Source organism: Melanotaenia boesemani, chromosome 15 (assembly GCF_017639745.1).
Source record: "Melanotaenia boesemani isolate fMelBoe1 chromosome 15, fMelBoe1.pri, whole genome shotgun sequence".
Lineage (NCBI taxonomy): Eukaryota > Metazoa > Chordata > Actinopteri > Atheriniformes > Melanotaeniidae > Melanotaenia > Melanotaenia boesemani.
The window spans coordinates 57,037-81,480 of record NC_055696.1 but is presented as its reverse complement, the minus strand read 5'-3'; the positions used below and the strand labels follow the sequence as shown (position 1 = coordinate 81,480).

General features: G+C 42.4%; 2 protein-coding genes and 1 pseudogene across 6 annotated transcripts in view; 1 reads left to right on the top strand and 2 right to left on the bottom strand.

Moving 5' to 3' along the window:
• The window catches only part of arhgap32b (Rho GTPase activating protein 32b), a 141,052-nt gene that overhangs the window by 74,687 nt on the left and 41,921 nt on the right, over positions 1–24,444 (bottom strand). For 3 of the 5 annotated variants that reach the window (XM_042007847.1, XM_042007851.1, XM_042007849.1), the window contains exons 2-3: positions 9,823–10,105; positions 684–789 (exon numbers count right to left, since the gene is read on the bottom strand). In XM_042007847.1, the coding sequence (XP_041863781.1) occupies positions 684–789; positions 9,823–9,917 (201 nt within the window). In that variant the 5' untranslated portion in view covers positions 9,918–10,105. The remainder of the gene's footprint in view (positions 1–683; positions 790–9,822; positions 10,106–24,444) is intronic. The other 2 variants (XM_042007848.1, XM_042007852.1) reach the window with 2 other exon arrangements.
• On the top strand, positions 13,033–16,529 carry LOC121654567 (zinc finger BED domain-containing protein 4-like). The gene is made up of 3 exons (XM_042008772.1): positions 13,033–14,085; positions 14,272–14,575; positions 16,285–16,529. Exons 1-3 carry the CDS (start codon positions 13,033–13,035, stop codon positions 16,527–16,529), a joined length of 1,602 nt encoding a protein of 533 aa, XP_041864706.1.
• LOC121654566 lies at positions 17,641–19,369 on the bottom strand (annotated as a pseudogene).

Below are 24,444 nucleotides of genomic sequence, written 5' to 3'. Positions count from 1 at the left end.
TAATCTTTGTCTCAAAAGAAAGCTGAGACATGAGAGATTACTACAATATTGTCAGAATAAACACATGTTTTACTTATACGTCTTCCTAAAAGAAAACCACATTACTCTCTATGACAACCAGAGGACAGCAGCCCATTTTTTGTTTGCTACTCTTTGGCTGCTAGCTCACCGTTTGTTTTCACGTTAATGAAACAGAGATCTTTGTAATCAGCAGAGCACCTGCTTTCATACGACACCTTGTTTGTGTGGTTTGTTTGTAGTTGAGAAATTAGCAGACAGTTCTCTTATAACGTTATAAAGCATATAACTGCTTGGGGTTTGAACGGTTTTATCTGGATGCTAATGCTTGGTAGTCTTTTAGCTGAGGGTCTCCCAGTGATTTTGGTATGTTTCAGGTTAGGATTTATGCTTTCCAGTATGTGTAAACATCTGTACTACACATACCTCATGCTGTTGCAGCCCTGATGCTTTCTAGGCACGTTCAGAGGCTGCAGAGGTTTTCAAGCCAGCTCCAAAATGAGAAATGGATTGCATGGATATTTTTTAATGCACTGTTACCCATACCCCCCGAGGGCTGCAGGGAAGTCGCTGAACAGGTGACTGTGCATGTGTTATGAGTTAACATGGATGTGACGTCTATGTCTGATGTATTAACGAGGTTTCTGATGATAGCTTCGCCTCACCATGGCACTGATGGTCTCCTCCCAGTCTGGTCTCTCTCTGGGATGGAGATGAGCTAGTTCAGGCACAAAGTCGTCGTCCTCCAGGTGACGTCCGGGCCTCAGGCTTCTGTAGGCAGCACAAACAGTAGAAATATTATTCATTCATTCATTACCATGACCGCTTATTCCATTATGGGTCACGGGTGAGCTGGAGCCTATCCCAGCATTTTAACAGGTGAGAGGTAGGTACACCATGGACAGGTCACCAATCTGTCGCAGGGCCAACACAGATAGACAACCATTCACACACACACTCTCTCATAGGGAGAATTTAGAATAACCAATTAACCTATCATGCATGTCTTTGGACGGTGGGAGGAAGCCGGAGAACCCGGAGAGAACCCACACATACACGGGGAGAACATGCAAACTCCAGAATATTATATAGAGACTATAAATGATATTGTATAGAGACAGTCTACAGTGTTTTTAAGCACATCTGTATCATGTGAATACTTTGCTTCTGTAAGAACCTCAAACGGTTAAAGGATAAGATATCTAGTGTTAAAACTTCATTATTTTAGTCTTTGAAATAAACAGAAAATGTCATTAAAACCTTTGAACCCGTGCCCCAAATGGCCTTACGCAGCACGTCTGGTCTTCAACCAGCCCAAAAGAGCTCATGTCACTCCGCTGCTAATTGCTCTCCACTGGCTTCCAGTTACAGCACATCAAATTCAAAGCTCTGCTTCTGGCTTACAAAACAATAATCCAAAAGGCTCCGGTCTACCTCCACTCCTTAATCCAGAGCTACACTCCCTCTCCACAGTTACGCTTTGCCAGTGAAAGACGCCTAGTGCTCCCACCACAAGGTGACGCCACATCAGTAGCTAGACTCTTCTCCTCTGTTGTTCCCCGGTGGTGGAACCATCTACCAAACTCCGTCCAAGCTGCAGAGTCCTTATCCACTTTTAAAAGCAAGCTAAAGACTCAGTTGTTTAAGGAGCATTTCCAGACTTAGCTTAACTCTTAACTCTACTCAGAATGAGGTAGAAAGATTTGTCCAGCTCTTTGGTTCAACCAAGTACTGAAGAAGCTGCTGCACTTATGCCCAAGGTGATGCTGTGTGATGAAATTGTAATGTTTGTATTTAAACAAAATGACTTAAAAAAACTACAAAAAACTTAAAAAGTTATGCACTGCCTCCAGCACGACATGACAGCACCTGGTCCACCTGGACTCAAAGCAGTCTGACTACCGCTTAATGATGACTTCCATCTTGTTTGAATTCATGCTTGTGTTGTTCTTACTCTCAAAGTCCCTTTGGATAAAAGTGTCTGCTAAATGACTGTAGAATAGAATAGAATAGAATTTCAGTTTTAAACTGAATAACTATGACTTGATTATCCATGAATTTCTTACTAATGCTGACACAAAAACATAATGCAGCTTTAAGAAACGATTTCCATTTTTCAGCATCACTGTTTCTAGTACCTGCAGCGTGTAGCTTGAGACCCCCCAAATATAACAGCAGGGGGTAGACTGATATATACTATATATATACTATATATAGACATATATAGTGTTAACATACAGTATACTATCCAAAAGCAGAAATGCAGTTAAAGGGTGCTATCAGCCCAAAGGGTGGCCCGTGGAGTCACAGCTACCCAACACTCGATTAGTTTTACCATTTAGGAAATTCAGCATGAGAATTTGAAGCAACTTTGAGCAAAAAGGTGAATCAGCATATTATTTATAAATGCAGTAGTTGTATATCAGTAACACCGAACACCATGTTGGAAGACAATCAACAGCCTGAGAAACTGAAAGCCCAGCTCAGACTACCACACACCAAACTAGCAAATTCTGCTTATTTACATTTCTCTTTTTGACCACTGATAGCCGGTACTGGTCTCACCTCTAGTTATAATACCAGTGCCAGTCGTGCTAAATTGGCCATGGCTGATGAAAGACTGCACCACATGTAGGTTTACACGCTACTCCATCACAAATCAGCTCCATAAACTCTGGGCTTCACTGCTGCTCCTTCCAGCTGTGCTTGAAGATTTTAGAGGCTCAATTTAAGCCGTCCTTTAAGGGTAGAGCCAGTCATGGAGCATTCAACAAATAGGAAAATCAGAATTCCCAACTTCTAAATGGAAAGGACAAAGTATATTTAGATAAATTGGAGACACCAAAAACAAATGCTCTTAAGAACTTCTTTTAAATAATTTGTCTGATTTAAGAACAGAGGTTCTTTCAGGAGAAAATTCCCTAAGTCCAGGGGTCCACAACCTTTCCAGTCCAAAGAGCCATTTTTCCCTCAGACCTAATAAACAAAACTGGTTTGGAGCTGCAAATGTTACGAGACCTTTTGGAAAAAAGACAACTTCTCAAGAATTCTATTTGTAGGTTTTAAAATAAAGAAACACAAACAGACTTTCTTCTATGGGATGTGGATAGAAAAGAAAAGCTCACAGATTTCAACCTAATGAAAAGGAAAAATAGATGAAAAAAATATTACTGGTACTTTCAGTGTTATGTTGTTGTTGAAATTCAGTGCAGGTGTTGCTAGCCACGTGTTAGAACCTTTGTTGAAGGTACAGAAAAACCCCTGCCTCAGTCCCTTAATGAGATGGAACAGTTGTTTTTACTGCTGGTATAAATCACATCTGTCAAATTCTGCAAGCAGCTCAGTCATCCAATGAGCTTCTTTTTGGTATCAAGTTATAAAACATAATCAGGCGTTTGAAGCAAAACTAGAAATGTTTTCACAACTCGGCAGATCTATCAGGAGGATTTCACCTCCCACCTTCTCCTCTTTTCTAGCCTTACACCCAAACTGGAGGCTGCATCAACTCTTTATCCACTGCTTCTCTCCTTACCTCCAGGCTAGCTGTGGGATAAATTGCTCAGTTTGGAGCCACTTAAAAAATTACTTGTTTTAAAGATTTATAATCAGCTCCAGTTCTGTGAAAATTTGACAATGTGCCATCTGAGAGAGGCTCAAGTTTCCTGGAAACATGAAATGGTGTCAGATCTGGTGGATAACCAGTGGAGAATCCAGCCATTACAATTTAAGGATATTCTGTAGAAAAATTATGTGCTGTGAGTGTCTTACGCCATTAAAGCAACCGAGTGAGGCACAGATGTAATTATACAGCTGTCTATAAGAAAGTCATCTTGTCATGTGGTAAATAATGAGAAACAGCTTATGAGGAGGCTTCCAGAGTTTCTGACATCCCACAGCCACTCTCACCCTAATGAATGCTTTAAGCACCACTTACCACAGGGGCTTGAGAACTACCGACCCAGCGTGAGGCGCTTTAAGCCAGTCACTCATCACCTCTGCTCCGAAGTGCAGGGCACTCCTGGAATTTCCTGCATTCCTTGTTTGGAGGCATGTTAGCAGACAGGAACACCTCTTTCCAGCAGCTGCTCCAAATACTCTCAACGCAGCACAGCTAGAAGTCTAGTGTCATCTTCAGCAGCCCTCTCCTCTGGTTCCCGTCTACCTTCAACACCACCAGCTTAAGGGCGAAGCTAACTGGAGACATTTACATCCAACTTTTTTGCCCTCCAACTGTATAAAAGGACAAAACAGACAGCCCCACATTTAAAAAGGTTTCAATCTTCACAATTTTGGTCAATAAAAGCCTAATTTTTGCTCTGGAATGAGAGCCGCGAATTTCCGCCTGCACTATGTAAGCAACCACCACAGCCACTGAAAGTCTGACTGAACATGGCTAATTGTTCGGGCTTCACATCACCCACCAATGTGGAAGCTGAGCACTGCTCATTTGAAAGGCCTGATGTAATGAACAAGTAAAAGCCTGAATTGGATGGACTTTCAGAGCCAGAGATCCAGATCTTGGGATCAGGATACTAGGGCCAGATCATCTGCTGGAGGGACTCTGTTTAGGCTTGTGGTATTGCTGGGTGAAACTGGGACGCCTTCATGACAGCTTTGAGTTATAGTGAAGACTCAGAGGCAGCTGCACTTCCTCTGTATTGACTTTTAAAAGGCCTATCTGCGTGAAAAATTTAAATACTTCAGGTTAGCAGCTTCAATCTGTGATCACCTCCCAGAACAATATATGAGACAGAATGCAGCAAGGAGATGAATCAGCACGGCAAAAGCACAGCAACAAGCATTGCCCGTTTGGAAGGCTGTGATCACCGTTGATGAGAGCAACTCTTTAGAGCATAGCTTGTTTTCTGTAGTGGACCGGACAAACATGGAGACACGCCACTTTTAGAGCTGCCAATAATACCCTCCAGAGAATATGGCGGCACTGGTCTGATGGCCAATGAGTGGTGACTGAAGGCTGCAGGGAGGCAGTGTCTCGTGTTCAGCTCTATAACAAATAAACCGCCTGTTTTTTAGTTTATATTTGTGGTTGATTCAACCACAAACATGAATAGATGAACTTGAACTGGCTTGAATTTTCAAAAGTGGCTAAATTAAAGTTTATGTGACGTGGCCAACAGTTTCTCTTCTGTGTTTTTAAAATGAGCAATAAAATAAACTGACATCATAAAAAAATGAGTGAAAGTTTAGAAAGCTCTCATAATTAATCAAGATTATAAAAGCTGCTTTTAGCTCAAGCTTTGGCAGGACAATAATTAAGGGATGAATGTGCTGCCTGTAAACAGTAAGTAACCGGAAATAAAATCACTTCTAAGTTATGTAGATTTTGTATTAGTGCACTTTATTATTATAAAAATTATTATTATCAAATTTTGATTCAATACCGAATTACTGATTGGTCGAAAGATGTGATTCAGAAATAAGAAGAAACAGCGTCATGTTTAAATGCCCGCCATTTTCACCCTTTGTTTCTGTTGCATTCTTCGTTACAATTCATGATAAACTCTGACGTCATAGTTCTGATGAGAGCTCTGAAGTCATCTGATTATGTGTTAAAGAAGAAGTTGAGGTGACTTTTTAAATTTATTTATCACTTTTACTTTAACAGAAGTCAAAGATTGTTCAAACATCCCAAAGTCTGACGTAGAAAAGTTCCTTACGGGGAAAGAGGATGTTGAGAGAAATACCGTTTGACATTTCCATGAGAAAAAACATCAAAAACTCAACTTACAGAAACATTTATTCTGTAAATTGTTTATCATTTATTTTTTAAGGATCTATTTAAATGCACTCAGTTGTACTGGCTTATTTTCCCTGAAAATAAACTAAACTGAATCTACCAGACACACTGGCTGGTGACCCAAACAAGGCATCAGATCCCCTCTGGTTTGGCTGGATGAACACCGCAGACTCGAATGTTCTTCAAGCCCTACCGAAGCAGGTTTCCAGCTGACACTGTAGAGAGTAAAGATGGCATTTTTGGGGGGGTGGCTGGTCTCAAATTGTTCAGGTAAGTGGGGATTGTTATGTATTAATGGGAATGTCGAAATAGCAGGTTGCAGATGTTCCCAGAAGAACTTTGCATAATAAAAGAAGTAGTATCAACCACTTTACCTGTCAGTGTAGTAAAATAAGTACACAGACTGTCATTAAGTCATGATTTACATGAAGCCCTACTAAAGGGAAGTTTTCAGTAGCCAGGAAAAAACCTCCAACAACATGAAATAGTGCTGCAGATTTTATCCTGGGTTGTCCAAACAGCTCATTCCATTGCATTTCCTGTGTTTGGTCAGCAGTGATGCCTCCAGTTGAAACACTATTTGTACTCATTTCACTTCAATTCTTCCTGCATAACTCTATAAACAGAACACACGTTAAAATGCATAGACATACTGTATATACAAAATATATGTTCTTCTCCGCACAACCTCTTCTAAATTAGAAACTAAAGAGTAAAGAAGCTTGTTTGTTAATGTATTTGCTGCATGTCAAAGGTTATTGTAGTTATACCCAGCATAAAATCACAGAAGCAATTGTCATGATCACAAGAGCTGCAGCTCTAATTATGAGTCGCACAATCAGCTGACTTAACAAGCTGCAGAGGACAAAGTTTCCGCCGAAGGCTGTTTTCACTATAATGACAAACTTGCATAGAAATTCACTGCAGCTATTTAACAGCAATTCTGTCCATTGACGAAATGAAAGAAAATCTGGGCTGAAGCCTGCTGATTATCCTCAGCTTTGTAAAAGGGTGTCTACCGTTTGCTTTGGGGAAAGGGAAATGAGACAGCTGATATTGTTTCCAGATACAAGAGTTGTCACAATCTCTCAGCTAAATTTAAATGGCCATGATTGTTTTGTTAGTACGCTCTAAATTTGCAGATTTATATTGTAAAAGTGTACTCCGTGAGATTGATTTAGAATCCAACAGCTTCAGGGCAGCTGACAACTTGAAGCCTTTTACATCATTTTCAGTCTAAAGATTATATCCAAATATGTTTAAGCCATCTCAAGTGAGACACACTTAATATTTTCATCAATCTGAGCTAAATTCTTCAGTTTTTTTCAGCAAGGTTAATGATGATGTCGTCCATGGCTTGAATCTTTCCATGAATGATTTGACCTCAATAATAAAAGTTAAGTGATAGAGAAGTCTCCAAATAAAATGTATTTTATAACCTGGGTGGTTGTTTGGACAGCTAAGAGCAGCAACAAATAGAGGGAAAACAGAAAAGCCATTAGCGGGAGCTGGATCTCATCCACAGAGCTGGAAAATCTCTCCAGTTGCCCAACAGTTTAGCTTGAATCCTACCAAGGCAGATTGTCCTGCATATGGCATCACGGACAAGACTTCCAAGAGGAAACTGTCCAAGTAGTCTGATCCGGCATGTTGTGACGCTTTAAGCTCAGACAGCCAACCACATTAAGCTGATGCACCATTTATACATCTGTAAATATCAAAGACTGGAGATTTCTGTGGACCTTCAGTTCAATCCTTTTATGTCCCTTTCCATTTAATAGAGGCTTGTAATACTGACCGCTGATTTAATGACAGCACAATGTTGTAGAGCCGTGACTCTTAAAACTAAGACATGAAAAAGCTGCATGGGTACAGATCTACGAGGGTGAATGCCAGCAAACAGGACGAGGCGATGCTAAGTTATTAACCCATTCAGACCTGAGCCTTGTAAAACTTAATGAGCCTCCTAAATTCTGAGTGGTTTCTATAGAACTCGACATAATTGTCAATATCACCTAAAAGCTTTCTTCCTCAGCCACAGAGGAGATGTTGAAAGTGAAAGTACCATGTTAGAGATTTAGTGTGTTTAAAAAAAAAAGAAAGCTGAAGGCCAACATGGAGTATCAGCCTAATTACAATCAGTTTTCTGTGACTGCGGTGGAAAAGAAAACCATGCAGATCACTATGAAGTATTTTACCTTGGTAAATAAATTGTGGGTGATAGAAATTTCTGGAAATGTTGGTGTAAAACTTCTTAAAGTCATGCTAAATTCTTATTGTCTAATATGGCAAAGAAATGCTTCAAGTTTAATGAAAGCTCACCTGTGGTGTAAAATTAAGCTTTAAATGAGTTCAAGAAGAAAACCAAAAGCTGAGAAAACACAAGACATTATATAATTAGCACCTTATTTAGTTACAGAATGTCCGTGTTTGAAGTTTACTGATCTATCTGATTAGAAAATCACTCAACAGCATTTTTACTCCATTTCTTTGAGTCACCTCGTGGGGCCTCCTGAGTCCTGGCTGCTGATCCTCTGATCCACCAGTCCAGCAGGATTCATCGGACAACTTTTCTAAATCACTACTCGCAGCTGAATGCCCTTCCCTGTTGATTCCCCCCCCTCTTCTTCATTCATACTCAGTCTCAGTAGTGATGTTGGACTGCTGTCTAATGTATGCTAAGCTGCTGCTGCCATGGTAACATCAGTGCAGGATTAGACCCAGTTCAGGACTGCAGGGATGCTGAACTAGGGGCAGGGGGCAGGTGGAGTGGCTGAGCGGCCTCAACTGTAATCCCCACCACTCCTCTTCAAAAAAAGAGGGAAAAATAAACAGCAGTACATTTTGCAGAAACAGAGACAGATGTAGGCGACGTGCCACTAATCCAGCAGAGAGAAGAACATCTGCAGGAGGAGAGGCGCCACTGGCTAGCTGGTTAGATGGCCCGGGATCGGGTTGGCATGTTGCAGGGTATTACTGTGTATTTCAACCATATCTGGTCCAAATGTAACCACACCACACATAATGTCTGGTGACTAACAGAGATAAAAATGGAAATGATGGCTAAATGAGTCACTGCCTTCATTCCTGTGTGTGTGTCAAAGGAGATCCCCTGGATGTGTTGGAGATTAGCTAAACCTCATTGGCAGAGAGTGTAGCAGCTATGATGTAGAGGAGATCAGTGCCGTCCCTGCAGCACCTGATAAGCGAGCTCGCTGCGTGGGGAAAGCATGCAGAGAATCCCGGGAACAACATGGGCTGAGGACTGTTTATGTGTCCATTTTACTGCCAGCGTGTTTGTAAAACATCCTCTTCAGTCGTGGTTTCTGGACATGAGAACGTGTTAGTGTGAATGCTAATGTGAGAGGAAGGGTGTGTGCGTGTCTGTGTGTGATGACACTGCACGAGCATGTTGGTGTGGGTGTACAGCTGTGGCGCTGACGTAACTGGCTGAAAGCCGATCCGCTCAGCACCCCTTGATGGGGGCAGTGGTCGCGGAGCTGACTGAATGAAATCTGAATGAGAGGGTTCCAGCAGTGACGACTGGAGATGGCTGTCGCCCAGTTGCTACGGGGGGGCTGATGGACTGTGTTTATGAAGGCGGTGGGGGGCAGAGTTACCCGGGGGGGTGACTGTGCAAACTCACCCTATCAGCTCAGCTATATCACTTAGACACATTGATACCTCAATGCCTCACCCGTCCTTCTCTGCATGCGCATAGCTCTGTCATTTCTCCTTGTGGCATAGAGGAAGCTAAGTAACACTCATCCACATGCACTTGCACATATGAGCATGCTCAAAAGCACAAACTGGATTCTCCAACTGGTAAACCAAGGCATGACTGAAAGGGAGGCACAAAGATAAAATCTAATAACACCCGCTCACTGTCCATGCACCTTCTCTAACTATAAACAAACTAGCATGCTCACTAAAGCCCTACCTTAGGTGTGGTCCTTGTCTCCTCACTAATACTCTTAACTCTGATGGAGAACATTTGGGACAGTCTCTTCCTAAGGATGTGCACAAGCTTCATATGTCTCTCTTACCTGTCCAAGATGTCATGGCTGGTGGTGGCTGTGGCTCCCAGCCGTCCCAGTGCTGCACTCCCCACCGCTGCGGCAGCCCCGCTGCCTGCCTCCATGATACTGACTCACCGCAACGAGCAGCCTGCCACAGAAGTGGAGAGGGAGGGACAAGGAAGAGGAGGAGGGGAGGGAGGAAGAGGATGTAAAGAGGTAGCTCAGGAAGGAGAAAGCCGAAAGAGATAAAAGAAATCACATGTAGAAGCAAGAGGGATGATGACGGGGAGTGTAGGGAGTAATGAGAGAGCTGTAAAAAAAGGATGTGGTGAAAGGAGTGCAGAGGAAGATGAGAAGGAAGATGGGAAGAGGGGAAAAAGATAATTAATTGTATGTGTCAGTCTGTGGATCCAGTGAGTCATGAGCAAGATTTCACTTCAGTGTCAACACATGGAGATTCTGGAGCACACCTTGGATCAGCCGTTAAACGGCAACATTAGCTGCCCCGACATCCTGTGCTGTCTCTTTGTGCCGTCCAAAATGTTACGGTAAATATAATCAAGCCCTTTCTTATCTCTCTAACAGTTATCTGATTTAAAGCTGTCACAGTTCAACAGTAGCATCAATCTTTTGCTTTTGTTTCCATAGTACCAATTTTATTTTCATCTTATTTTATAAAACTTTATCAATCCCAGCTGGGAAATTCCTTCTGTTTTTAACCCATCCTAGTTACACCAGGAGCAGTGGGCTTCCAGACCAGATTCCAGCACCCACAGAATAGTTGTGGTTAAAAACCTAGCTCAGGGGCCACAGTGGTTCACCTTTTTTGCCAATCCAAGAACTTGAACCTGGGTCCTCCTGCCCCCAGTCCACCTCTCTACCCACTAGGCCCCCAGTCGTAATCTTTAGGCACTTTACAGTGAATATAAACAACTTCTGTTGGAAGTCAGTACAATTCCATCTAATTTTATTGAAAATGTGGGCTACCATGTGCCATGACTGTTAAGAAGTTAGTATGGTGGAGACGCGATTGATTACGCACATCTTTAAAGTAACATTACATTACTTTCCAAACTTAAAACTCCATGTTTCTGACTCGTTTCGATGGCACACAAACACTTATTATGCACATTGTCCTGCAGAGAGTGTCCAAAATGAACTTTTTGACTCACCGGCCAAGTTGGCCGGTAGATAAAAAAAATCCACCGGCCAAACATATGTTTTACTGGCCAAATTAATAAATTATTGTACACACACATACCTCTACACATGTTATTTCTATAATACTATGTTGTGTTGTATCCAAACTGAAAGTGGAAGTCACAGCAACATTAAACAAAAGCAACAAGAAAGTGTTAATGTCTGAATTCATTAACTTAACTCTGATCAGACTCGTCCCTCTCTACTCTTCGTTCCTGCTCCTAACAGTCCTTGTGCCACAGCATTACAGCCATGGTGGGATCATACTCCTTGATTTTTGCTTTTTATTTTATTGTTTAAAAAATAAACTGAACAAAATTTGATAATAAATTTAAAGCTTATCAATCTGATTCATGACAAATAATATTGAATATAAATAGCTTATCAATAATCATAAAAGCTGATTTATAATAATAATGAACTTAATAACTGATCAATACAATAATAATAAGTATCATTATTTTTATATTGATAAGTTAATCGGTTGACAGCTCTTCGTAGTCTTGCAGAGTCATGTCATGTTATGCAGCTGTCATCACCCTTCAGGTTGAAAACAGCTAAGCTAAGCGGCTAACATCACGTCCAACAGAGTGCTGCTGAGCTGACAGCGCGGCACATGCAGGTGTGTTACCACCTACAGTCAGCACACGCAGGTGTGTTACCGCCTACAGTCAGCACACGCAGGTGTGTTACCGCCTACAGTTGGCACGTGCCGGCGTGTTACCGCCTACAGTCAGCACACGCAGGTGTGTTACCGCCTACAGTCGGCACACGCAGGTGTGTTACCGCCTACAGTCGGCACACGCAGGTGTGTTACCGCCTACAGTCGGCACGTGCATGTGTGTCACCGCTTACAAATGGCACGCACAGGTGTGTTACCGCCTACAGTCGGCCTGCATAGGTGTCACAGCCTACAGTCGGCACGTGCATGTGTGTCACCGCTTACAGTCGGCGTGTGAGAAGCGAGCGGAACCGGGCCGTGAAGCAGACAGAAGGCTGGGGTTGGGGCTGTAAGCCCTGCTGATTTATCCTCCAGTTCACCGTGCTTTCTTTTGGAAAGCTGGTCGGCTCCTGCTAAAAATCTCCACATATTTACCTACTTCATTAGCCTGAGCTAAAAGGTAAACCAGGGCTCCAGACTCCGACCAAACGGTCGCATTTTGAGACTAAAATGTGAGACAGTGTGAGTGAATTTTTCATCTACTCTACAACGGCGACGATACATTAGCCGGTCTTTGGTTGCTAACAAACTTCCTCTCCCCTCTTCAGCCCAGTACTACTACAGTAGCTCATAGTAACACACAAATTAGCTGCTGGTTTACCTCAAACTAACGTCAATACGAGAAAAAGAGACAAACACCAACGAAGAAGACGACAGCCAATGTGTGTGTAAGCAGGGACGAACGAGCACTGTGATTAGCTAATGTGTGGAAAGAGGCGGGTCTTGGGGGGATTTATTATTCCTCAGTGCTGCCAACTTAGCGACTTTGTCGCTATATTTAGTAGGGGTGTAAAAAAATAGTAACTAGAACCGAACCGTTTCGGTACGTTGGTCTCGGTCCGGTTCAGGGCTATGCACGAATAATTTTCCGGAAGTCGTGTTTGTTTATTCAATTTACGGCAGTCACACGCGCAGCACACAGCATGGCCACCTCTCAGCCACCTGAGCTTGAAGATCCGCCTGCGTCCTTAAGATCTCCTGTTTGGGAACATTTTGGTTTCCCAGTGGAATATTGTAATGGAGAAAGAAAAGTTGATAAGACGAAGGTAGTTTGCCGCTTTTGTCACACGACGATTAGGTACGTTTTATGCAACACATCGAACATGTTAGCTCACTTAAAACGGCACCATCCGACAGTTGACTTAACTGCTGCAAAGAGAAAAACTACCCTTGTTCAGACACAATTCCCCCCGGCACTAAAAGCACCTCTGCCCAGCCACTCAGACCGTGCAAAAGCCATCACAAATTCAATTGGCGTTTTCATTGCAATGGATTTAAGGCAATATTCAGTTGTGGAAAATGCTGGATTCCGACACATGCTGAAGGTCATTGAACCCCGCTATGAAGTTCCAACCCGGCCACACTTCAGCCAGAAAATTATACCCAGTCTTTATGAAAAAACTAAATCTGCCATCGTCCAAGAATTATCAAAGGCATGTGCGGTAGTGCTAACAACTGATGGGTGGACATCGAGAGCAAACGAGAGCTACTTAACTGTGACGGCGCATCACATTAACTCCGAGTGGAGCATGGTTAGCTACGTTCTGCAAACTCGTCCCATTTATGAGCAACATACAAGCGCAAACCTGGCAGAGATGCTAAAAGAAACTGTGCAGGAGTGGAAATTGGAGAGGCCAGGAACGAAAATTACAGTTACAACAGATAATGCCCGGAATATTGTCAGTGCAGTCAGCGAATCTGGTCTGGGTCCGCAGATCGGGTGTTTTGCGCACACAATTAATCTTGCTTCACAAAAAGCTACAGAACTCAACCAGATTTCGAGACTGCTTGGCAAAGTGAGACGCATCGTGACTTTCTTTCACCGAAGCCCCACAGCTGCGCACATTTTGGAGAACAAACAGGAGATGCTCAACATCGCAAAACACAAACTTATTCAGGACGTCACCACGAGATGGAACTCGAGTTATGACATGCTTGTCAGATACCTTGAGCAGCAGGCAGCGGTGTACTCAGCGCTGACCGAGAAGGCTCTGAAGAAGAAAGACATCAGCGTACTGTCTGACGTGGAGGTGAGGACGGCAGAGGAGATAATTGAGGTGCTAAAGCCACTAAAAACGATCACTGCTCTTGTATGCACTGAAGCTTCACCTTCAGCATCAATGATACTGCCCCTTAAAGCCACACTACTCCAATCCATGGAGCCAAATGAGGGAGATAGTGCAACAGTGACCCAGGTCAAGGCTGCCATCAGAGAAAACCTGCAGCAGAGGTACGCCACTTCTCAGGACTTTTTACACAGATGCACAGTGCTGGACCCAAGGTTTAAGACACTTGCTCATGTGGATGATGCCTGTCGGGAAAGGATCTACAACAGCCTCATCAACGAGATTGTGGCCATTCAAGAAGAGGTAATGCATTTTTTCTTTATTTCTTCTTTTAATAATAATTACTGAGAGCAACAATAATGATAATATTCACAATAAAAAGAATAATGTGTCTAAACTACTTTTTGCTCATACTTTTGAACAACTAAAGGCTTTAGTCTTTTAGACTCAATTACAAATATTTGCTTTTTAAATTTTTTTCATTTATAGAGCGAAGAATCCACAGGGGCAGCTGCTTCATCCTCAGAGACAGGACCCGCAGCGGCAAATGAATCCTCACCTCCAGTCAAAAAATCCGCAATGGCTGAACTGTTTGGTGATCTCTTCAAGACACAGGTGGGAAACAAGGATACCTTGCAGCTGGTGAATAAGGAGGTTATCAAATACAAGGCACTGCCTTGTATACCAGCGGACTCTGATCCACTTTTGTGGTGGAAGACCAGTGAGTACATGTACCCCCTGACTGCCAAGCTGGCAAAGCACTACCTCGCCATACCTGCTACCTCCGTCCCTAGTGAGAGGGTATTTTCAACTGCAGGAGACATCGTCACTGCCAGCAGATCTTCTCTTACCAGTGACAATGTGGACAAGTTAATCTTTCTGGCAAAAAATATGAAGCTTGAAAAAAAATAAACATTTCTCAATGCTGGAACTGATTGTGCTGCACTTTACATGTAGAGACATGTTGTTTACTTTGCCAAAATGCAAAAGGATTTTATTTTAGCCTATTAACAGTTATATAAAACTTTATTTGAGTATATCTCATTTGCCAAAAACCTTATTTGTGTTTTATTTATTTAAGACTAGGCTACTGTACATAGTTTAACCATGCAGCCCACACTGCCTTTTCTATTTCCAGTACTTTGCAATATAAGTTCCTTATAGTGTTTGCAGTTGGGGACACTGTTTTAATATATTTTTATTTTCAAGAGAAGTGGTTCCCACAGTAATTGTGTCTTTGTTGTTGGACTTTGGGCCTAGAAGCAACACTAAAAACAAGCATTTCTTTTAACAAGACTTGTCTTATGACATTTATCATTATGACAGTGTTATTCATTTTTTCCTCTGTCTATTGTAAGAAAAATTTTATTTAAATGTGTGAATGATTGATTTACAAAAATTCCAGAAAATTGTCATTTGCTTTTACATAGTTTGTACAGTACATAGTTTAACATTGATTCTGGATGTCACAAAGCCTAATTATTCTGTTTATTTAATTCCCCATCCTTTTTAGGACAATGTATAAGTGTTTTGTTTTAATAAGTTCTAAGTAAACAAAAAGCAAGTTTACATTTTGCATTTGTGTGCCCTTTCTGAACCGAACCGAGACTTTAAAACCGAAATTTATACCGAACCGAATTATTTGTGAACTGTTACACCCCTAATATTTAGTGAGTTTTCAGACCCTGTAGCGACTTTTTTTAAAAAAGCGACAAATCTAGCGGGTTTTTCTGGTTATTGGAGACTTTTGGAGACGGAGGTGAATGAAGGTAGTTTATCTTCCCAACGAGGAGCGGTGATGTGCAGACCCTCTCATACGAGGCTTGGTCTTCTCGCAGCAGCAGCTGCTGCATTCAGACGACGTTCATGACCAGGCTGAAAATGAAACGTAAAAGCTGATGCTGGAGGATCCTGCTGGTTTACCGTCACAGTAACGTCTGTTAATGAAGAGTGTGGACAAAATATTTAAAAAGTTAAAAGTGTTGTGAAATGTTCCAGACTCCTAAAAAAAATACACTTAAAAAAAACTTAACTAAAAAATAAAGAAAATATTGACATTGGCAATTATTTTATTTTATTTATTTTGTATTTTATTTAATTTTTTTATATTTTGCTGTCCTAAACATTTTTAGTTTGTCTTTTTATCCAGTTTTGTCTTTCCCACTACATTACAACTATATGTACAAGGCTGATTATGCTAATTAGCGCCTTCTAGGACAGCCAATAGCTGCTGTTTTTCCTGAGGAGTGGGAACAGCGGCTGGAGAGGAGCATCAGTCCCTGAAGCTGTTTATTACCAGGAACTACATGGACCAGTCATACCATGCCCTGTGGGGGATGATGGGGACAAAGATGCCGATCTGCTTCGACTACAAAGTGAAAATCAAATCTGATTTGATTTGACAAGTTCTATGTCTTCTCTTGTATCTTGGTGAACTAGATAGATGGCGACACAGTAACACGCCTCTCCGGAACCAAAAATGGTGCTATATCTTTGCTTTAGCTCGAACTACAAACACCATGGACACCGAAGACAGTGGTGTTCGTGTATACGACTGCCAGACGATACTGCAGCCAAGGAATCGTGCAGTTACTAACCTCCATGATGATGTTCTCAGTAAACTCCGTGACCTCGGCTTGCTGCGAAGACCAGGACTTCAGTCGTTGGTGGCCGGAAAAGAGGATGTCGCAAGCGGTGCTCGAGGAAGCGGAAGCGCGGGAAACGGGCAGGTGTTCATGCTAGGCTAAAAACAAACCCTAGCCGGCCGGTACTTTCCTCCATCATTTTGTCCAACGTCTGCTCACTGGACAATAAATTGGACTACATTCGACTGCAGCGAACTACACGGTGTGAGTACAGAGACTGCTGTGTCTTAGTTTTCACCGAGACATGGCGCAACAACAGAGTTCCGGACTCCTCCATTCAGCTAGCCGGGCTAACAGTGTTTCGTGCCGACAGGATTGCAGCTCTGTGCGGTAAGACTCGCGGTGGTGGCGTGTGTGTTTACATTAACACATAATGGTGTAAGGACTCTGTGCTTGTGTCTAACTTAGGTTCATCGGTAGTGGAGTTTGTGACTGTTAGGTGCAGACTGTTTTATTTACCCAGGGAATTCACCACCACTTTTATTATTGGAGTGTACATTCCACCCAGTGCTAATGCTAAAGAAGCTCTGTGCGAGCTCTACGGAGGTATTAGCGAGCTGCAGAATGCTCACCCCGACGGACTGTTTATCATCGCCAGAGACTTCTATCATGCAAATATCAAAACATCTATGTCCAAGCCGATATTCTATTTGCACTACCTCAACCGATGCTACTCTGTACATCATTTCATTTAATTTTAATTTTATTTAAATTTCTCATACTACATTTTTCGGCGCTAAGTGTCTCATTCTTGTGTTGTCTTTTCTTTTTCTACTGTTGTTGCACTATACTGTCTTTAACAGTCTTATTAGGGGGGTTAGGGTTAGGGTTAACCCTAACCCCCCCATTGATGCACACTTTGCACTTTATGTGACTAGGACAAAAACTGGTCCAAACTCTGTGTTGTTTTGTTTTTTACGAGTTTTTGTTTTGATCCTGGAGAAACGTTTCGTTTCACCATGTACTGTGTCAGCTATATGTGGTTGAAATGACAATAAAGCTTCTTGAACTTGAACTACTTGTTTTGTAATAATAATAATAATAATAATACATTTCATTTGTATAGCACTTTATATTGCAATAATCTCAAAGTGCTTAAAAATAATAAAAAAAAATATATATATATATATATATATATATATATTTAGCAGAAAGCTTTTTTAAAAAGGAAGGTTTTCAAGTTTTGCTTTAACTTCTAAAGACTGTAGACTTCTCAGGTCATCTGGTAGGGGTTCCACAGTCCTGGGGCAGCAGCTGAAAAGGCCCGGTCACCCATGCTACGAAGCTTGGTTCTGGGAACTTGGAGGGTGTTTATGGTTGTAGAATGGAGGGTTCGTGAGGAGGTGTGAGAGGAGTTCCTGTAGGTAATGAGGGGCATGTCCATAAATGCTCTGGTAGGTGAGGAGGGAGACCTTGTATTCTATTCTGAGTGGGACGGGGAGCCAGTGAAGAGTTTTTAGGATGGGGGTGATATGATCTTGCTTGTGCACCCTCATCAGGATCCTGGCAGCGCTGTTCTGGATGTATTGCTGTCTCTGAATGCTCTTGCCAAGGAACCCCATGAGGAGTGCATTACAGTAATCTAGCTTGGAGGAGACAAAGGCATGGACAAGCTTCTCTGCATCTGCCAGGGTGAGTGTTGGGCGAAGTTTGAAGATGTTCTTGAGGTGGAAGAATGAGGTCTTACAGAGATGTTTGCTGTGGGTGTCAAAAGTAAGGTGAGGGTCCATTTTAACACCCAAGTTAGACGCAGATGTGCAAAGGGGGATGTTTTGGCCAGAGGTGATGCTGGTGATGGTGGAGGAGCCGAGCTGATGTGCAGTGCCAAAAACAATGGCTTCTGTTTTTTAACTGTTCAGCTGGAGGAAATTTAGCTTCATCCATGCCTCTGTCTCCTCCAGGCAGGTGGTCAGTGTGGATGTTGGCAGCAGAGCAGAGGAGGTGGGGTTGTTTGGAGGTAGAGCTGTGTGTCATCAGCATAACAGTGGAAGGATATCCCATGTCTGCTGATGATATTGCTAAGGGGGAGCATGTAGATGGTGAAAAGGGTGGGGCCTGACACAGAACCCTGAGGGACACCACAGGTGACATTATGAGTGTGAGATTTTGAATTTCCCAGGGCAACATGCTCAGGAGGAGGATGTTGTGGTCGACTGTATCAAATGCAGCTGTTAGGTCCAGGAGGATGAGTAGGGTTGGGGAGCCATTATCTGCTGCCATCAAAGAGGTCACTGGTGACCCTGGCCAGTGCTGTTTCTGTGCTGAGGCCAGACTGAAACTTTTCAAACAGGTTATTGTGTTTGAGTTGAATAAGAAGTGTGCTGCAACCATTTTTTCCAGAACTTTTAACAGAAATGGAAGATTGGAGATAGGCCTGTAGTTGGAGAGAACATCTGGATGCAGGGTTGCTTTTTCAGTAGAGGTCTGATGACCGCAATTTTTAATGCTGATGGGATATGGCCAGCCAAGAGGGAGTGTTTTAGTTTGTTGAGTGGAGAAATAGCAGAAATGTTTGCCGTCAGCAAGGCTTAGGAGAACGAGGGCGGAGGTAGATGGCTTCATTTTCCTGATGATGTCCTTCACCTCATCCTGTGTGGCAGCAGAGAATGAGGAAAAAGCCTGTTGAGATGTTGGGATGGGATGTTGGGACAGCAGTATGGGGGGACAGAACAGCTGTGGTGGAGAGGTGTGAGCGGATGTTACTGACTTTGTTTGAAAAACTCTATGTGCATGTTGCACCGCTCCTCAGTGGCCCCAGAGTGAGAAGGAAGGGGTTTGAGGAGGTGATTCATTGTTGGAAAAAAAGTTGTTTAGAGTTATTGGGGTTGTTGATGATGGTGGAGTAAAACCTGGACCGTGCAATCCTCAAAGCTTCTGCATATACCCTCTGGTGTTCCCTGTGCACCTGTTTGTGCACAGTCGTTCCAGAGGTATTGAGCCATCGTTCAAGGACACGCCCAGCCATCTTCATTTCTCGCAGCTCGCAGGTGTACCAGGGTGCTGAGTGCGTAAATGAGATGGATTTGGATGTTAGAGGAGCATGACATTCCAGAAGACTGCTCAAGGACCTGTGGTAAAAATCCAGAGTCAGCGAGAGTTGACAGACACTGACATGCTCAGACACTGACAGAGAGAGAGTTGGTAGGGCCAAAGGAGAGAAGTTGAAGATCCAGGGCCAGCACATCTGAGTTCTTCAGATTTCTGAAATGGATTTGTCGCTTTGATTTGATATCGGGGGAAGGATAAGGCAGCTCCACTGCCACTACCCTGTGATCTGAAACACCAAGATCATAAACCTGTAGATTGCTGATGGGGGCGGAGTTAGAGATGACCAAATCGAGTGTGTGTCCCCTGGAATGTGTGGGGACATTGACATATTGCTTTAAGTTGAGGGATTCAAGCAGCTGAAGGAAATCAGCAGTGGGATAACAAGAGGGGGTATCAACGTGAATATTTATATCTCCTAGGATTATGATATTGGCAGAGGTAGTACAGAGTGTTGTGAGGAGATCAGAAATTTCTGGAATGAAAGCAGAATTGGGAAATGCTTTGCAGGATGTCAGAGGGAACAGGATCAAGAGGACAGGTTGTGGGTTTTGAGCTGACTAGAAGTTTAGAGACTTGGTCCTCATTTAGAGAGTGGAAGGAGCAGAGTGAGGCACCAGTAGCTGGTTTGGTAAGGCTGAGTTGGTCAGGCTCAGTGAATTGGTTACGACCTTTTCAGTGAAGTAGGAAGCAGACATTTCGGCAGTCAACACAGTGGGAGGCTGAGCAGGTGACACCTTCTCATTGACACACCCCCTATCAACAGCTGATCTGGCATCAGTCTAGCATCCTACGTATACTGTTAATGCTATCCAGCCAGTAAACATCATCTTGACTCCTGATTTTTCTCTTGTTGTGTCTCTCTCTCTTTTTTTCTTTACAGAACCAACTTCCAGGTTGTAGCTTGTTGCATCAAATCTCCCAATACAGTTCTGTATTTTGATGGATTTTTATCAGATTTCACCTTCTTTACAGATTTATTGTCTTTAAATGACTCCTTAACCTTTACAGGACCGTAAGCAGAATTTAATTTGGGGGACCCCAGATGACCACAGCATTGGTGCATGATCATTTCACACACTGTAAATTTAACACACTCATTCATGTGCACTATTTGTAGCTGGATTAAATTATACCAGTATGTTTTTTAACCATACTAGGTTAGCAAATTCAGAAAAATGGTCTGGTAATAATTAACATTTTCTGTTTTATATTTAGGGATATCTGACTGTGGTATGCAAAAGAAGACATCGACAGACAACACATTTAAGAGTAGACACGTAAACCAGCTTATAATATTATAACTTGTAGTTATAATAACTGAAAGCCTTTTCTCGGTTCCCCTATACAGTGCTGATGTCCACAATCCAATCAAAATTAGTGAACAAACCTTTGTTAGAATCATGATGATCCTAGGCAGCATACAGTGTGATGGCTACGCTCCATGTTGACACACCTGTCCTCTGGCAGCAGGTATACCAGACTGGTACTTTTTTTAGCCCACAGTATAGACAATAAACTCACTACCACACACAAAGGCAAAGGCTTGTTTTAGCAGGTGTTTCCACATTTTAAAAACATGCTTAAGCATGCTACTTTTAATTTAAAACGGTATAGCATGAAAAGCAGATTTTTTTTCCCTTTGTGCTGTAAATTACAGTAAAATGCAACAACTGAGGTCAAATGAAATGAGTGAAAAGAAATAACAAAAAAGTCAATTATACTTTTCCTAGAAATTAAATTACAAATTCACATAAATGAATTTAACCCTAACCCTATTCACATAAACCATTACTTTCATACTTTAAGCTCAGTTTAATGTTTTAGATGTAAATAATAATAAAATAAATCTCACTGCAGAATACACCCACAGGTATAATTGCTACCACCATGACATGACAACCTCCCAATCAGGTCTTAATATGGCTTTGTCAGCATTGAGTGGGCGACAGTGAAACAGCGGGAACGACCCAATTAAAACAAGTGCAGATTTCTGTGGCAGCTACTGGCTGCACTCTGATCTCAGGAGGATGACGCCGAGAGGAGCGAGGAAGGTGGGAGGGGAAAGCGTGGGAGAAGAGAAGGCCACACTGAAGCAGCTGGTTCTACATCTTTGACACTAACTTACTGAGCAAATATAACCCAAGAATTTGCTTTAGCCAAAAAGACCACTGTATGTAACACACACTCGGCAACCACATTATCAGGTCAACCTTGCTAGTATTGGTTTGAATCATCTTTTGTCTTCAGAACTGCTCTAATCCTGGTGTGATGGATGGAAGCAGGTGGTGGAAACCTTCCTCAGAGGTTTTCTCCATATTAACATGACAGCATCACACAGTTGCTGTCACACAGCATCACACAGAGAATCTCCCGTTCCACCACATCCCAAAGCTGCTCTACTGGACTGCGATCTGGTGGCTGTGGAGGCTGTTGGAGTCCAGTGAACTCATCGTCATGTTCTAGAAAGCAGGTGGAGATGATCTGAGCTTTGTGACATGGAGCATTATCCTGCTGGAAGTAGCATCAGAAGATGCTCCACTGTGGTCATAAAGGGATGGACATGGTCAGCAACAATACTCAGGTAGGCTGTGCTGGTTAAACCAGGCCACGTTGGTACTAAGGGGCCCAAAGTGGGACAAGAAAATCTCCCCCCACCATTACACCAGCAGCAGCCTGAAGCGTTGATCCAAGGCAGGATGGATCCATGTTTTCATGATGTTTCCAGCAGATTCTGAGCCGAGCATCTGAATGTGGAGCTGAAATGGAGACTCATCAGACCAGCAACGTTTCTCCATCTTCTATTGTCCAGTGTTGGTGAGTGTGTGTGAATTGTAGCCTCAGTTTCCTGTTCTTAGCTGGCAGGAGGCACCCGGTGTGTCTTCTGCTCAGTCCTGTATCAGTGTATCAGTCCTGGTTCTGTTGGATCTCAGTGCTGCATTTGATACTGTAGATCACAGAATCCTGTTGCACAGGCTGGAAAACTGGGTTGGACTTTCTGGAGCGGTCCTTAACTGGTTCAGGTCCTATTTAGAAGGCCGGAGTTATTTTGTTACGATCAGCAGCTATGAATCCGAGCGAGTGGCCACGACTTGTGGAGTCCCCCAGGGGTCAGTCCTTGGACCTCTTCTGTTCAACTTGTATATGCTCCCTTTGGGTCAAATATTACAGAACTACAGCATTAGTTATCAAAGTTATGCAGATGATACACAACTTTATGTGTCTCTGTCACCAGATGACTGCAGCCCAATAGACTTAATGTGTCAGTGTCTGGAGCAAATAAACACCTGGATGAGGGAGAATTTCCTACAATTAAATGAAGACAAAACTGAGATTATTCTGTTTGGTAGCAAAGAGAAGAGGGACAGCATTGGCAAACACCTGGAGACTCGGGCTTTTAAAATCACCGACCAAGTTCGTAACCTGGGAGTGTTGATAGACTCAGATCTGACTTTCAGCAGCCACATCAAAGCTGTCACTAAGACAGCTTTTTACCAGCTCAGAAACATCAACAGAATTAAAAGTTTAGTCTCCCAGAAAGACCAAGAGAAACTCATCCATGCGTTCATCTCCAGTAGACTGGATTACTGTAATGGTCTTTTAACAGGACTTCCTAAAAAGAGCATTAAACATCTGCAGCTCATCCAGAACGCTGCTGCTAGAGTTTTAACCAGGACTAAGAGATCTGAACACATCACACCAGTTTTGAAATCTTTACACTGGCTTCCAGTCAGTCACAGAATAGATTTTAAAACCCTTCTGCTTGTTTACAAATCCCAGAATGGTTTAGGCCCAGAATACATCTGTGATATGTTCAGAGAATATAAACCTAGCAGAGCTCTTAGGTCCAAAGACTCTGGTCAACTAGTCCAGACCAGAGTCCAGACCAGAGTCCAGACTAAACATGGAGAAGCAGCATTTAGCTGTTATGCTGCAAACAAACGGAACAAACTGCCAGTGGAGATTAAACTTTCCCCAAATGTAGACATTTTTAAATCCAGGTTAAAAACATTTCTTTTTTCATGTGCCTATGCATGAAATCTGCACGGTAACTTTTTTTTAAACTTATCTTGCTTTTAATCATTTTAATGTAATTTATTATTTTATTGTGATTATGTGTTGATTATGTGTTGATGCCTTTCACTATTCTAAATATCTGTAATATCTTTGTTTTATGTAAAGCACTTTGAATTGTCCTGTACATGAAATGTGCTATATAAATAAACTGCCTTGCCTTGCCTTCTGCTGCTGCAGCCCATCTATTCAAGGCTGGACGTGTTGTGTTCAGGGATGTTGTCCTGCAGACCTTGGTAGGAACCAGTGCTGATTGGACTCCCTGTTGCCTTCTTCCTTCCTGCCCGTTCTCCTCTGACTGACATTCAGCTAGGTTTTGTCTAGTGAGGTGGTTGTGTGTGAAAATCATAGTAAATCAGTAGTTACTGAAACACTCAGACCAACAAACATGCCACCTTCAAAGTTCCTGAAATCTCTGTTTTTCCTTCTTCTGATGCTCAGATTAAATTTTAGCAAGTCGTCTTCACCATGTCTTCATGACTAAATTGAGTTGGTACCTAATAAAGTGAATGCAAGTGAGTGTACTTCTTTTTTTAAAATAATAATAACGAATATCCTTTAAGATTGAAGGGGAGCCCCATATCCAAAGGCTCCTCTTCACAGAGTAAATTTATTCAGCATGAAACAGCAGCCAGACCAATCATCTGCTGTCACGATGCAGGACAGGACAGGTAATTAATTAATAAATAATCAGTTTAAAACAATTCCCGGTTTTAAAGTGTGGATATTTGATGGTACTATCAGCAAGTACAGAAGATGTAAGCCTATGTTGACATTCATGTCCTGTGATCTACTGGAAACTGCTGCTCTAAACACACACAGCTCAAATCACCTGACTTTTTTTCCATTGTGCGCAGAAAGAACGAGGTGTGTGTGAATTAGTGAAAGGAGAAAGTGA

Bases quoted from the DNA above. Each gene is read 5' to 3' on its own strand.
- LOC121654567 (XM_042008772.1), top strand. From the start codon at position 13,033: ATGCTGAAGGTCATTGAACCCCGCTATGAAGTTCCAACCCGGCCACAC. The intron at 14,086-14,271 runs GTAATGCATTTT...TTTCATTTATAG, and splicing joins TTGTGGCCATTCAAGAAGAG to AGCGAAGAATCCACAGGGGC. The intron at 14,576-16,284 runs GTGAGAGGGTAT...TCTTTGCTTTAG, and splicing joins ACCTGCTACCTCCGTCCCTA to CTCGAACTACAAACACCATG.